Below are 15,042 nucleotides of genomic sequence, written 5' to 3'. Positions count from 1 at the left end.
TCTGGTTGCAGATCCCTTCCATGGGAAGAGGTGTGCTTTTGCTAGCGATTAGCCTGACGTGTGCATAAAAGCCAGCCGCCTGACATTATAATGCCTTTAGTTTTTATACCCAGTGCGGGGCAATGGCAATGGGTTCGTTTTGGTTTGCATTATGGCAAGACCTTTGCCAACATGCACAATTCTTGCATATTTATGCACTTTTAATTGTGTGTTTGTTTGCACGCGTTTGTGTGCTAATTATTGTCAGTTAGCTGGCGCATATGGATTTTAATTAGTGGGTGATTGTAGGTTACCTACCTCCGAGGAGGCGGGATTTTATGTTGTGCTAATGTTACCACTGATTTTGACATATAAATTTAAGACTATGAAGACTATACAGGTAATAAAGCTAGTTTTACCAAAGGTGGTTATAAAACTGTAGGTTAACTAAAGTTCAAATAAATGTATATATATCGAGTTTCCTTAAATTAAAGAAAAAGGTGAAATAAATAAGTCATGTGCACAATTGTCAATGGACGAAACTAAAGGTTTAATGCTCCAGATAGTTAAGGTTATGCTGGATGATAGTTAAGTAAAAATAACCATAATAAAATCAAATAACTGTGCAAAACAACTAAAATTGAATTGAAAGTCAAAGAAATATTTTTGGCAAATTCCTGTCTAATCACAACAGTCTGTAATTCGCTTTGGCTTTAAATACTAACTTCTGATTGAACCCCTAAAGCCGAATACATACACTCAATATACATACACACGCACGCAATGCTATTCTTTTGCCTTTGCTTACCAATTTGCAGACACATATCAGAAACGCATATTGAAATGCAATATACAAAATGTAACTAAAATGTTTTGAAAGACAGCCAAAAACACAAAAAGGAAGCGGAGTGCGAGTGCACATTGGAAGGCAAAGCGAAGTAGAGGCAACGGCTATTTCATCGTCTAAATGGAGTGCAACTGGGCGAATCTGAATCGAACTGGGCTTCATGCCATTTGTTAAGTGCAAGTTCAATAGCATTAAGGGTGCAACACAAATAACCATAAATTCGGGAAAGCTGCAAATTTTGCATATTTTTGCCAGACACCCTCGCCCTTGCCCTCGTTCCTGATTGGTAAGCAAAAGGTACAAAAAAAAAAAATGTGTATAAAAATTGAGTTCTTTAGTCCGCACAGGGCAGCTGGAGTGGCATTTTTGTTTGCCAATGCCATTTTCAAATAGATTACGTATGCGCCCGGTGGTACGTACGTACTGCGTTCAATGCTCTTTTTCGTGTGATTTATTGGGGCGCCTCGATGTCCACACGACCAGTCGGCCAGTCAAGGAATTCCTAGCCGACTTCCTTAAGTTATTTCAATATTTACACTCGTGTAACATATGGCCAAATGGATAAGTGGAAGGGGGAGGGGGCGGTGCGATAAATTGCCAGCCCAACCGCAATGATTTACTGCCCCAGTCCGTCCAAATGTGTATGTGTATACATATATACAATGTATACGCACCTTTGTGTGCACCAAATGATCCTATGTTTCTATTTTCTACTCAAAACCGCATTTATATTTATTACTTTGGCATAAATCTTGTCGCATTTTCACATTTGTGTCGAATTTGTCGAGTTCGCAGGTGTTTATGTATTCACATAAGACCGAACATGGAATATCCAACGATATCCCCTTGTAGCTATTGGCACGTCCACAGCTTTCGACATTCTAGCTGCTGTTGAAGTGGGTGAACAATAAACTGACCCCCAAGTTCAGGTCAACGTTCAACTAACGTCTGCACCTGATGTGAGTTTTCCGAGTTTCCCTCGGTTTCCCCGAGTTTTCTTCACGGCGAGAGTGCGAAATATATGGCGTGTACTTCCTTCGTTATTGTACACGAAATGAAGTGTACATAATTTGGCACCACACATTGAGTTGCATAAATTTAGTACGGTGTCCCAATAAAACCATTGTAGATGTCAAACACAGAGTGGGAGTTCGGAATTTTTCGATGCGGATGAAAGCCAGAAGGTCAATGGGAGTGTGGGCAAATGGACAAGGAGCTCCAAATATGTTATGGTAATTGTTTTCTTTATGGCCGCAATAGCTGACCAGTATTAAATTCCATTCCCGTAATAAATATCATAGTAAAATATCTATCGTCAAGTTTGGCTTGCTATTTCATGACTAAATTAAAGGCATCAATAAATTATCATATGTACATTTCTCACACCTTTAATCCAAATGCATTTACCGTTTCGTACACGCAACTCTATTATTTATTTACTATTATTATTATTATTATGTAGCCAGGCACAAAGTAATCAAACTATAATTTGGCCAGCTCACCTGTAAAATCACAAACACTCTACTAAACACTTTGCCATCGTCATGGCTCTTTAATAAACTATTTCTATTATCTAATAAAGCAAATGAAAGACAATTTGCATTTAATTGCTCGACATGTGCAGTGTGAAATTTTTGACCATAATTTTAAATGCCGACCAAATCAACTGCCAGTCAAATTGTCAAAATATTTGTACAAAAAGTGTTGGCCAAAGTGTCACAGCCAGGCAAAAAAAAAAAAATGAAAACTATTCCAATTCTGGCCATGACACGGCAGTCAAATATGTAAATTTTGCCTAGCATTCTGAAACTGGTTAGAATTTTGGGATCCTGGTTTTTGTGACGTCGAGTGTTGAAAAATGGAAAATTGATGGACAAATTGATTATGTCGTGCTTTGGCAGTTTCTGCAACCAATAATGCATGTTGGGCAAACAATTGCAGATATTAGCCCCATTAACTGCTCGCCTGGAAGTTTGTCTCAAAAGTGGAAAATAGAAATCAATTAGGTCTGCGTCAGAGGAACTCATAAAGGCATTGGCATAACATCGGGCCATGTGAAAATTGTGTCAACCGATGTCTAGGAAAATTGCCTAACCTCCAAGGGTGCGGTGCGGCATTATCGCAAAAGGGCAGAGGAACTCGTTCGGTTCGTTGGCTCTGCTCAAAAATAACAAACTTATTGTTTAGATTTTGCCAATGACAGTTTTCCCTGGCCTTTTGTGTGCATCGAAGTAAAAGTAAAGCATAACACACAGGCGGGCACCAGCCAGAAAATACGAGCTCCAGCTCCATGCACATGGCAACTGGCAGCACTGGGTGTCCCCCAGATCCAAATCCAAGTCCTTCTCGGCTCCTCCCGTTCGGAATCCCTGCATAAATGTGGCTAAAATGTAATGCAAACAATTGAAAACTGTCAATGCGGGTGGCTTAAGCGGCACCAGAAGCAAAAGTATTCCATGTAACTCTTATAGTAGTCACTTTCCTAGCCAAAATTTAGCTACGGGAATTATATATAAATCAAGTTTAATAATTTATTTTCAGTTGCCAATGCTTTCGGCGTTAGAATAGCGAGTCTTTATAAAATGCTTTTGGATTCCCAAATGTGAAACATTTCCATTTTATTTAGCTATTCCACAGAAACGGTAGGTAGTAACGTTGGAACTCACTTAACTTGTTGGACACCCACAGGCACGCCCCTTCCGACCGCCCGCCGCCCACAGTGGCAGCCACGCCCCCATCTACGCCCACATCCCGAGTGGGAGCGTCAGTCAAACACACCCTCACAGACTCTAATTTGATCAGACTCAATCCAGGAGTGCCTGGGGTAGTGACTCCTTGCCAGTGACATGGCATACCTTTTGGCATTTGAAAGCTGTTTGCCAGTGCGACAGCTGCTGTCGCTTATTCCGTCACTTTGTTATTAACTGCGATGCCCTTTTATTTCTTTCATTTCTTGCATTTCACCCCACCAAACTAAAAAAAAAAAAAAATAAAAAATGGAAAAAAACTGTGAAGAAAGGGAGAATATAATTCAGATGCGGGAAAAACCTGTCACTGCGACTCCGCGACAGATGACAGGATGGATGCTGCGTGTCTTGGTGGCTGCCACAAATAAACTAATCTAATGGCAATTTGCATTTTATTGCGAATTAGATTTGATTTGTCCGTTCCGCGTGCAAAGTTTCAGTTCAGCTCGGCACGGAGCGGGAATTAAAAAACCATTGGCACTCCAACTTGTTGTGGCTGTTCCACTAGCCATGCCGCATCTACATGGAGTTTTTTTTGGTCCAGTTGCTGTCACCGCAACCGAAAGACTTCCACTTGATATAGCACACTCTGCGAACTTTTGGCCACAAACGGTCGGTTTGGTTCAGTTTAGTTCTGGCCCTGTTAGATAACTAAATCGAGCTGTCACATAATGGCACACATTCCGCTTCCGCATTGTCCGATGCCAACCAACAACTTTGTGCCCCTCATTCCATTCTGCGCCGAGCCTTCATCATCAATGCCTCAAATGGAATAATTTTAATTGTTCTTGCCATTGCCAACAAGAGCTAACGAATTGCCAGCGCTGCCCACAACATCCGCTTTGCCATTGGCTTTTCGACGGGGCCAGTTGGCTTCTGGTCAGCACTTCGCTGCGCTTCAACAATTTTAATTGTAACTTTTGCTGCCAACTGCAGCAAACGGCTAGTAAACAGCCTCAGATGGTGTTTTCTCTGAAAGAGCTTTCAGCAAATATTTTTCTTACTTTTAACGCTAAAAGGTGATAAATGAGGTGAGTTTTTCATTGTTCACAAGTGCGAAGCCTTGCTATGCAATAAACCAGTAAAATCTAGTAAATATTTAATATAACTTAAGAATGTTCCAATAACTTACCATTTGTTTTAAGTTTGCAGAACATATGTTAAAGATCAAAATTAGTGCCACTGAGAGTAAAGTTCAAGACCTGAAACCCCTTTCCCAATAACTTTATACTTCTATCTGGACATATTTAAGACAATTTCACCCGAGAAAAGTATTTCTCTCCTTCTCGCCATTCCCATGGTTATGTGCCGTTCCCCTTTTCGCAATTGTGGCCTTTAGCTTAGACCATTTTATGAGGCTGACCATCAACACGGACATTTATCGAATGACACATTTTTTGCTGCCGCTCCTGCCTTCGCCTGCTGCCCCAGCAGATCGGCAAATTTGCGGCTTTGCTTTCTTGTGTCAATTATTTAGCTGCTTTTTCCGCTGGCCCCAACTGATTTTAATTGAACCTCATATACAAAGCAGGGCCAACTCGGCAGCAGAAGCAGCAGCAGCAGCACCACCAGCAGCAGCATTGCACTTCAGATCCCAAGCGCGGCCTTAACTTGGCCCGTTGGCGATGCTACTGAACCCGGAGGAGCAGCGCGGTCCATTGGCGATGTCGATGTCGATGCCGTTGCTATCAGGCACTTTTATCGCCAGCCACATCTGCACCAAATAAAATAATTGAACGTTTTGCGATAAGCATCACCCAGCTCAGCTCCGCTTCGCTAAAGAAGCGGTTTAAACGAGGCAGCAGCATCTTGGCCAAGTTGTTTGCTGCGACTCCTGGCTGGATTCGTGTACAGCAAATGTCATGTTTACAGACCGCACTCAGCCGATTTGTGTCAAAGTTGAGTTTAGTATCTATAAAATTATATAATACACTTCCTGATTTCATCGTTTGTTGTTTTTAAAACCTCTTTCTTGGCTTAATTCCTACTTCTTCTACTGTGCTATGAAAATCTAGTTCAGTGTCCGCAGGTTTGGCCACTGTGTGTTTTTACAAGCAAAGAGTGGCATTGTTTGGTTTTGGCCCTATGCTGCGACTGGCTTTGATTGCACCCCAGGCCTTGGCCATTGTGCTGCGATGCCTTTTGTTGAACTTGTTAGGCGAGTTAAAGTTGGCCCACGGTCTGCATAAGGTGGCAGCCACCAGGCAGAGTTCATGGTCCAGGAATTCGATGTAGCGTTTTGTGCCTGCTTGTTCCCAGATCAGGTTCCGATCAATTAAGCCAGCTTATTAATTAAAAGCCAATGCAGATTTGTGATTTAAAAACAATGTAACTTTATACCAACAACCATTTTCCTAAATTTAATATAATAAATACCCAAGTATATTCAATAACTTTAAATGACATATAATAAGCCCCTCAATTGCTCCGATATGATGATTCCCTTGCAAATGGGCGGTTTCTCAACGATGTGCCGATAAATGCTACGCTGTTAATAAATAACTGCCCAAGGTGGAGAAGAAAATCCGGCAGGCAGTCTGCTTGAGTTGTCTTGGCCCTGTTTACGCGGATTTTGATTAACTGTTGTCAGGGAAGAGAAGGAACCATGGCACGAGCTTCTCGTGGCTGATGGCTCTTTTCGATTGCCGCTGCTTTGGCTGCTGCAAATTACTTATGCATTATTATAGTTTTGATTTTCGGCTCACGGTGGCTGAGCAGAAGATATATCTGAATATACTCCATACATACGTACATACATATGTACTATTATGCCAACCAACCAATCCTGAGGAGCTGAGGATCCGGGCGCACGCTCGTTTATCTTGATGCGGACGCATCCACTCCATTCATCTGCTGATGCTGCTGGTCAGGCTCGAGCACCGATTTTTCAACAGCGGCGCGTTATGCTGTCTTCATTGTGGCATTATCTCGACTCCTCCTCTGGCTTTGTATCCTCCTTAATCCCCCGTTTCGGTTGTATTTTTCGATTTTTTATATACTTTTTTTTTTTTTTTTGGTTGCATCCGTCAGCGGAGTTGCAACTGATAAGGAAACGCTGCGAAGCTGCTACCATTTTTGCATTGTACGCTAAAATATTTCTCATGTAAGGGCCCCGCGACCAGGAGACTCTGATTTGGCCATCCGATGGGATGCCCCCTTTCTTCTCCAGCGAGCATTAAGGCAGCACCAAAGGGTAGATCTGCACAACTGATAACATTACGTATACGCCGGGCTGTCTTCCTGTATTTGTATTTACCTTTCAGTCGCTGCCGCTGCCTGTGAATTATTTTTGACAACTCTCTGGTCATCGATTAAGCAGCTTAAGGCTTATCAGCCAGTCGCCTGTCGGCCGCTTCCCAAAAAAGGGGAGCAATCGAAGAGACTTGGGTGACTGACCTCGTGCATAAACTTAAGCTGTTTGTAAGTAAATAAGGTCTGGAATGTTCACAAACCCAAAACATCATCGATTTATGGGCGGCTTGTAAAATATATAAATAAAATCGCTTAACAAATTTCACTTTAATTCGCAGTGGACTTTCAGCTGTGCAAACCAACCTTTGTTGTTAAATTTGCAAATATTAAAAAATTCATCGATTTAACTACTAATTCTGATGTTGGCTTAACAAACTCATTAAAAAGAGGACACAAATTACAAGAAACGTAACCTTTTAGGTAAGCTTCATTCTTCGGTTGGCAGCTGCATGGGCCGAACTTCAAAGATCAAAATCAATTAATACAAGATTCTTTGTACTGCTTTTTGCTCCACTCCGACCACAAATGCCAAGTTCAAATGGATTGGCCCGGAGATATACGGAATCGAGCTCCCAGCTAAACGATTTATTAATGCAAACTGTCTATCGCCGTTGATGCGGTTGTGGTTTGATTCGCTTTTTGTTTGTTTAATTGAAATGAATTCATTAGGCCTTTGATTTGCCTTGCAAATTGCACAGATGGATCATTGAGCCGAAGTTGGAGAGCATGGAGTTTGGAGCTCGAAGCTTGAGCGGCACAGACTGCTCCTTTTTGCTGGCCTTACCTTTGGCGTTTCGTCTTTTTGGCCCGACTAATGGTTAATGGTAAATGGCTAACGGGTGATGGGGCGATGGGTTGATGGGTGACGGGGCGCACATCAAAGAGCGGCCAGCTACCAACGTCATGGTCGCTCTGCAATAATTTAAAGCGAATTAAATATACGAAAATTAACTACAGCAACAGTTGCTCCAATTTCAATTTCAATTCCGATTCCCCATCCAAGTCAAGCATTTGCAACAGTCGCAACTGTTGCACGTTTTGCATGTCAGGAAAATTGCTTCATTTGCGTCCGCGCGAATGTCAACAAGGAACATGATAAAGCGAGCGGACATAATGAGAGTGACTGACTTGGAGGGCTTCACCCTTTCAGAGTTGGCTGGTCAAAGGGCTGACTGCGCAGCTAACAAGGCTAACGAAAATGCAAAAAAAAAAAAAATAAAGCCAAAAGCCAGTGGGGAGTTTTCTGAAAATTTTAATTATTTCCCGAGGCAGTTGAACAAGTCTGCAACGCTCGGTTAATGAATTGTTAGGACACCCTAGAATTAGCTAGCATGTGAGCATGTAAGAATTGTATGTTTAATTTATAAATTATAAATATATTTAAAACCTGTAAATACTTTTAGAATTATCTAAATGCACGTCCGATGCCAGAAAGACTTCCTTCACCACCTAAGATTTACCCATTCTGTTGCTTAAAAGTGATTACAACTGGAGGTATTTGAAAGTTCTAAACGGCGTATGCACTTCTGGCCCATATGCCAGGTTTGATGGTTCCAATTTGAGGCCACAAAACTTTTCAATTTTCCGGCAACAACAATGGACTTAGCAACGCGTTATGGCTACGTGACTGCCCGAAAACTTTTACCAAGAATTCAGGTCGTTCGGAGTATTAATACTTTGGCACCCATCGGCATTCCAAGCAACTAAGATGGAATGGGGCTTATGGGACGTGCTTATCGGACAGATCGGCTGGCATTATGTCACCCATCGAGTGATTGCCAGAAAGATATCATAAGTGTGCTATAAAAATTGAATTTGCACTTGAGATTCAGACTTTGTACATACTTATTTGGGGCCTGAAGTGCCCCAAGCTAAATGCTTGGCCAGAAGACTGCAATGGATGGAGGGCAATTATGCAATTGTTTGTGGGCAAATAAAATCATGCCCAAGTATTTGGGGGAAACTCTCAGCGAAGCCTGTGGGTTCTGGCGGACTAAAAACTCCAAATCGATATGCAAATAAATGAATGAGGCGTACACACAAATCGCAGAAACGAGCTGACTTGCCACGCCCCCCCCCCCTCCTGTCCAGCCGCCGCCTCTTCCTTGGCCAGGAGATAAAAAAAAAAAGAAAACAAATAAGAAAAAAGCAAAAGAAGTTCTGACCAAATTCGTCGGCCAGATATTCCGACTGCGATTCGTTTGGATGGAAACCATTCTCTGGTGGTCCTCCGTGGGTATTTTGTTGTTCCAACTTGTGCTACTGCCACTGCCATCGCTACTGCTTTTGCTGCAATTGCTATTGCTACCAATTGTGCATGCAATTTATTTTTAAAGAAATAATTGCTTTGCCGCATGTTGGCCAGCACGGCTCAGCTTCGTTTGAGCTGCCTGCGATTATGCAAATATTAGTAGACCGTCGTTGTTTTTGCTCCTTTCGGTCGGCATTCCTATATAATAATAAAGAACGGCAAGTGAAAGACTGGCCGGTGTTTGCATATAATCTAATTTGAATTTGAATAAGCCACACACAGTGCACTCCGGAGTCTGGGATTGAGTTTAACCAATAACCTCGCCTTACTCCATCCCACCCGATATTTTTCGCATAAATCAATATTGGCTGAAAATGATTCGCATTTCCACACACACACATTGGCTTTAAATTTGCCACTATTTATGACACTGCCTGAAAGTATGCCACAACCACCAATAAAGATTAGTTGCATGCTCATAATTCATAATGTACCGATATTTTCCATCCCTCTGATTCAGAAACTAAAGGTATGAGAAATTGAAATGAATCGTTTTTGTGGATATGCCGGTTACAACAAGGGCACTTTATAGCAACTGATATTTTGCGATAGTTGTTTGTATACAAAAAGTTACCTCAATTGAGTATTAAAGGTGTTAAACAAATGCAATTTTTTCACATTTTCCACTGCCTCAGCCGTTTTGACCATATTCCTGTGAAGCACACTCTGGTGCTTTCCCCCATATACAACTGATTGATAGCAATCACCGAATCTGGAATACGAGCCCATTTCATTTGAGTACAGTTCGCAGAAATCCCCTTCCATGGCAGAAAGGCCAAATATTTGCGGCCAACCCCCAACTTTCAGCAAGAACTTTAAAACACGCCAATTCGTTTACTTTATTCGACTTTGATGCCGTTTGTTTTTTTTTTGTTTTTTTTTTTTCTTCGTTTTTGGCTCTTTGAGCATGGGCTGTTCGCGTTGGTTAATGAAAGTGCCAGTAAATGAAATTGGCAACGCGTTATCCGCCGACTCCTCCAAAAGTGGCCGCATGTGGGCCCCGCAAGAGTTTATCTTATAAAACAACAACAGGCACTTAAGTGTTATATGCCACCGTATTACAAATGCCGGACCTCAAAATCGGGCTGGCTTGTTGGGATTGCTGGGTTGCCGGGTTTCCTGGGTAGCCGGTGTTTTTCGATCCCGAAAGGCAACGCAGCATAAAATGAAGAAAGCTGATAAGAAGGACAGCCAGCAAGGCGGAGAAATTGCTGCCCGCATACGAGAGCTTGAGCTGGGATGAAATCCCAAATTGAATGCTGGACTCGTGGCCGCTCGAATGGTCCAGGTGACGGGCAGTGTCCCAGTCCACATCCCCCACAGGTGCAAATCCACGGAATCGGGGCACATATTAGCAATTGCCTGGGGCCAAAGCATATGACATGGGTTTCTTTCACACCTGGAGAAATATATATATTTTTTATCAAGTATTTTAAAACTTTAAAGGGCATTGAGCACAACAGCTCTTAAAGATAAATTGGTACTTCAACTTAAGTATATTTATATAAATATGACCCATATAAACATTAACCTTGTTTCTCTCTGTGCGCCTCCTTGAGGCATTGTAGGTGAAAATGACTTGGCCTCGTATCCCTTGCCACGCCTGGGTGTTGCACCCATGTCAGGGCATCCAGACAACTGGCGTTAACCACCATGTCGGTTCGAGTCCCATTCGGGTCGAAAGAAATAAAGAAAGTCTCGCCTTTGCGGAGTCGCAAATCATAACGTATCATATCGCCGCATATCGCGGTATAATTTTTAATGAGTTCCAGCACCGCAGCAGCAACTTTGATTTCCGTTCATTACTTTTTGCAATTCCCTTATCTTTTGCACGTTTATTCATTCGTTTCATTCCCTTTTCTGGGCTGAACTTATCAAGGAAGTGTTATTGTCTGTCTGTCTCTGTCAGTGAGTGTTTTGGATATGTTTGCCAAAATAACAAAAATTTTTTAAGAAAATCGTAAATAAAGTTTTTGGCTTGCAAAGCCGAAGCTGGCAATACTCTTTCAGATATTATTTAAGGTATGTACTCTTTGGCCATACGATTGTATAAATCAAAATCGTGCTTTAAGCAAAAGCGAAATACTGCATTCAAAACTAGAAACACCCTTTGCTAGGGTAACACATCACCCCTAAAAAGTGTCAAAAAGACCAACTTCTCTCTTTTCCAAAGAACCATTTCTCGAGGAGGAAAGGTGAACGTGGCCAATTAGCAGCTGCGCCCATCGGCATCGTCATCAACATGCAAACATCTCGCCTGTTTGACCAGTTGCGAGTTGGCTTAGTCGTGCCACAGTCACTTCCGTCACATAATAAATTCATAACAAATCACACGGACGCAGAGCCAAACCAAACACCAGTCCGCAGTCTACATGGCCGGTGCATGCGACATTATAATGCCACATTATGTTGCCAGTGCGTGAAAGAACCGTACATCAGAGCATCATGGCGACAATAAATCAAATATCCGCACACTCACACATGCGATGTGGTTATAGCCTCGTCTCCTGGATCTACAGGCTCCCAGTTCTCCAAATCCCCAACTCCCCAAGGCTGCGGGTTTGGTTTTTGCATGTATCTGGTATTCGCAAAATTATTACACTTGACATGATTGAATACGCCGCTGAGTACCAGTTCCAGATCCCCAGTTCCAGTGCCATCTGCAGGTGACTCCAGCCACCTCCTCGCAAATCGCGGTTTGAACTACACTATGTAGTTGTGACTGGACATACACAGCTTTTTTAAGGTTTCTGCGGGAAATTCCCGTTTACAGGCCGAATGCTGTTTTGCAGTAAGTTGACATGCCGCATAAATGTAAGTACACGCATAATTCGATTGAAAATACACTGCAGCTAAAAACCATTGAAAATTTTTACAAGATTTTGAACTCAGTTATTGATTTTGTAATCATAAATGTTGAGCGTTTATAAAGCGAATATTAAATACTGGGTGTAGTTTACTAGGAATTTTCTATCAAATATTTTCATTTTCATTCACCCCAACCTGCCGCAGGATTCCACGAGCTCTTCCAAGTTTTAGGTTGTCATAGCTTAAATATTTGGTGGAGCCATAGACTCCATCTCGTGCGATAGCCAAACAGTGCGATCACCATGTGGTATTCAACGGTTAGGAACCCAAGTATTGCCCTCATCAAACAGGGCTACCATATTCTCGCCGAATACAATCTGGTGAAGGAAGAGCTAAAGAACATCTATGCCATACCCAGTTACGCTTGTGGATTGCACTGGTTCGGCGTCATCTTTGTGCACAGTGGAATCTATGCGGGCAGCGTGTTTCGCTTCTCCATTCTGCTGCCGGAAAATTTTCCGGCGGACATCAGCCTGCCCACGGTGGTCTTCTCGACGGAGGTCCTACATCCGCACATCTGTCCGCAGAATAAGACCCTCGATCTGGCGCATTTCCTGAACGAGTGGCGCAAGGATGAGCACCACATCTGGCACGTGCTTCGCTATATCCAGGCTATTTTCGCGGATCCAGAGGGCAGTATTTGCACCGGACAATCCTCTTCGGGGGATCTCGTGATCATGGATGAGGTTAGAAACATGAATGCCTTGAATATGTTGGCCAAAAGCCGGCCTGAATACATCAAACGAGTCCAGGAGCAAGCAATCTTGTCGAGAAATCTTATCTACGACCGACCACCAACGGAAGATCCGCACTATATTATCGTGGAGCCCTATTGTGCGGAACGGCATCTGAAGTTCATGGACCAACTGAAGAGTCCCTGTTGGAAGGAGGCCACTTCCATGGACTGCTCCCAGCCGTCGGAGTACCTGGGACACATCGATTCCTCGAGGCAGCTGGACGAGGAAGAGGCGAATCAGGTGGAGAAGCTACATCGCGGACGTATTCCGGAACACCAGCGTGAAGAGTCGGAAGTTTCCCTGTAGCTTAATGGAGATGCTAGCATACACGACCCATAACACATTTGTTACCCTGTATTCATAAAATAAAAATATTTATTATTGTATTGTAATATATATTAATCTTTATTTTATCGGATTTTTGAATTAAATTTTCACTTTATTCGTAAAAGTGTTTGTTTTGTAGTAATTTCAGCTTATGCTATTGTTAGATATTAATTCAATATTTATACAATTATATTATTACAAACACATTATCCGAAGTGAGCCGTGAATGGGGTCATTCAGACTTTTCTAAAGAGTTGCAACTAAACAATAGAAATTTGCATGAATGGTCGTTAAAAAGTACGTGCTCTAAACAGTTTAATTAAAAGTATTATTATATAACAAAAAGAAGAGCGATTTTATTAAGTGGTCACTTGTTTTTAAATATTTTAGAATTAGTAATAATAAATCATTTCTCCCAGTGAGTCACAACCTTCAGTGTGTGGGTAACATGTATATGACATCCCTGTTTCGCCACATTAGCGATGTTAATAATGTCATCTTTCAGGTGCAATAATCAAAATAATAATAATTATGACTCGTTGCGTTGCCTGTTGGCAAAGTGAAATGCATTCCTGTTCTCCTTGCTTTTAGCTCCCTTCCCTTTTTGCAAGTGCATTTTTAGGCGTTCGCCTGCATGCGATACAGTGGGACTCAAGGTAATGGGACTGCATTTCAAATTTGAATTCTTAATTGCTGTTCACATTTTTTGTAGCTCACATATTTATAATATTCTCTATACAAATTGTTTTTTTTTTTTAGCACAATATTTAAAGTGGGTTTTATTTGAATGCCCGCTGCTGTGCATAAACGCATCAAAAGCCTGCTTTCGCATGCGTGCAACTGAGTTTCAAGGGAGACGGCGTCGTCAGTTGGCGCAAATATACAAAAGTGACAATCTGATTTATCACTGCACTTTGCCAGCAACATCGTCCGTGGCCATGCGAGCTGTCTTCCTGCCCCGGATCCTCCATCCCATCCAAAGGCCAGCTCTCTCCTTCGGCTGGCTCCCAAAATTGCTCATGAAATTATGGCCGTTAGTTGGTAGCCATATTTTAGGCCATTTCGCTAGCGGGCCTACTAAGTGGGCGACTATATCACCGTCACACGCTGCATTTGAACTAATTGCCTGAGAAGCAAATCCCCTGCAAATCCCATTTTGGCCATCTAGGGAGAGTGAGAAATGTGAATTCGTGGGCGTTGCAATAGGAGAATCAGAATAACAGATTGCATACACATAACTACGAACAAAAATAGAAAATAGTAATTGTAATTCCACATTAAAACCATCTAACAGCTAGAAAACTATGCCAGCTAGATGGGTTTAGTTAATAGCACAACATCTGGTCATTATTGCTCACTAATTTGTTTTAACAAATCTACACCGATTTTATCGAGTGTCGAGTACCTAGAACCTCTCCAGCAATTTAGTTGTGTATAGAAATTAAGTCACGTCCGACTTGAGAACCCGCCCGAAACCCATTCGATGGCTTTATTGAGTGGGCGTTATGCCAAAAATGAAGACATATTCGTGGCCTGAACGGCAGATACAACGGCAAACAGCAACGCAAACATTAACAATTAAGTTGTAATAAATTTAAGCTCCATCGCGTGGGCTGGAACCGCTTGGGCCAATGTTAATGGTCTCGGCTTCAATTAAAAGCCCATAAAGAACTGTTTCCAGACTGGTGACAAAATATATATGAGGTTCCATTGTATTGAACTCCGTTTTGTCGGGGTTTTGTTGTTTTTGGGGCCTCAAACCGCTGTGGAATCGAGTGGAGTCGAATCGAATCGACTTGCCCCCCGCCGCTGCAGTTATCAGCGGCCATCAAAACAATTGCCACCATCGTGGCGGATGCGACAATGATCACCGGGTCGCAGTGGATGGGATGGGATGGGATCAGATCGGCATGGCAGACCATGGTCTGGTCTGCTCTTGTGGATTGGTATGCCGATGGAGCCGGGGATGTAATG

General features: G+C 42.3%; 1 protein-coding gene and 1 long non-coding RNA gene across 2 annotated transcripts; both read left to right on the top strand.

The window, feature by feature from the left end:
* Positions 1–2,575: 2,575 nt before the first annotated feature.
* lncRNA:CR45423 (long non-coding RNA:CR45423) lies at positions 2,576–3,338 on the top strand. Its single transcript, NR_124649.1, has 2 exons — positions 2,576–2,972; positions 3,030–3,338. It is a non-coding gene; the product is annotated as a long non-coding RNA:CR45423 (long non-coding RNA).
* Positions 3,339–12,113: 8,775 nt separating this feature from the next.
* CG16894 (uncharacterized protein) lies at positions 12,114–13,148 on the top strand. The gene has a single exon (NM_137611.2). It carries the CDS (start codon positions 12,247–12,249, stop codon positions 13,045–13,047), a length of 801 nt encoding a protein of 266 aa, NP_611455.1. The 5' UTR covers positions 12,114–12,246; the 3' UTR covers positions 13,048–13,148.
* The last annotated feature ends 1,894 nt before the right edge of the window (positions 13,149–15,042 follow it).

The sequence above is a fragment of the Drosophila melanogaster genome, chromosome 2R (genome assembly GCF_000001215.4).
Source record: "Drosophila melanogaster chromosome 2R".
NCBI lineage: Eukaryota > Metazoa > Arthropoda > Insecta > Diptera > Drosophilidae > Drosophila > Drosophila melanogaster.
The sequence above is the reverse complement of the archived record's forward strand: the minus strand, read 5'-3'. Positions and strand labels throughout refer to the sequence as shown.

What these genes read in the sequence shown, in the direction of transcription:
- CG16894 (NM_137611.2), top strand. Translation starts at nt 12,247, where the DNA reads ATGTGGTATTCAACGGTTAGGAACCCAAGTATTGCCCTCATCAAACAG.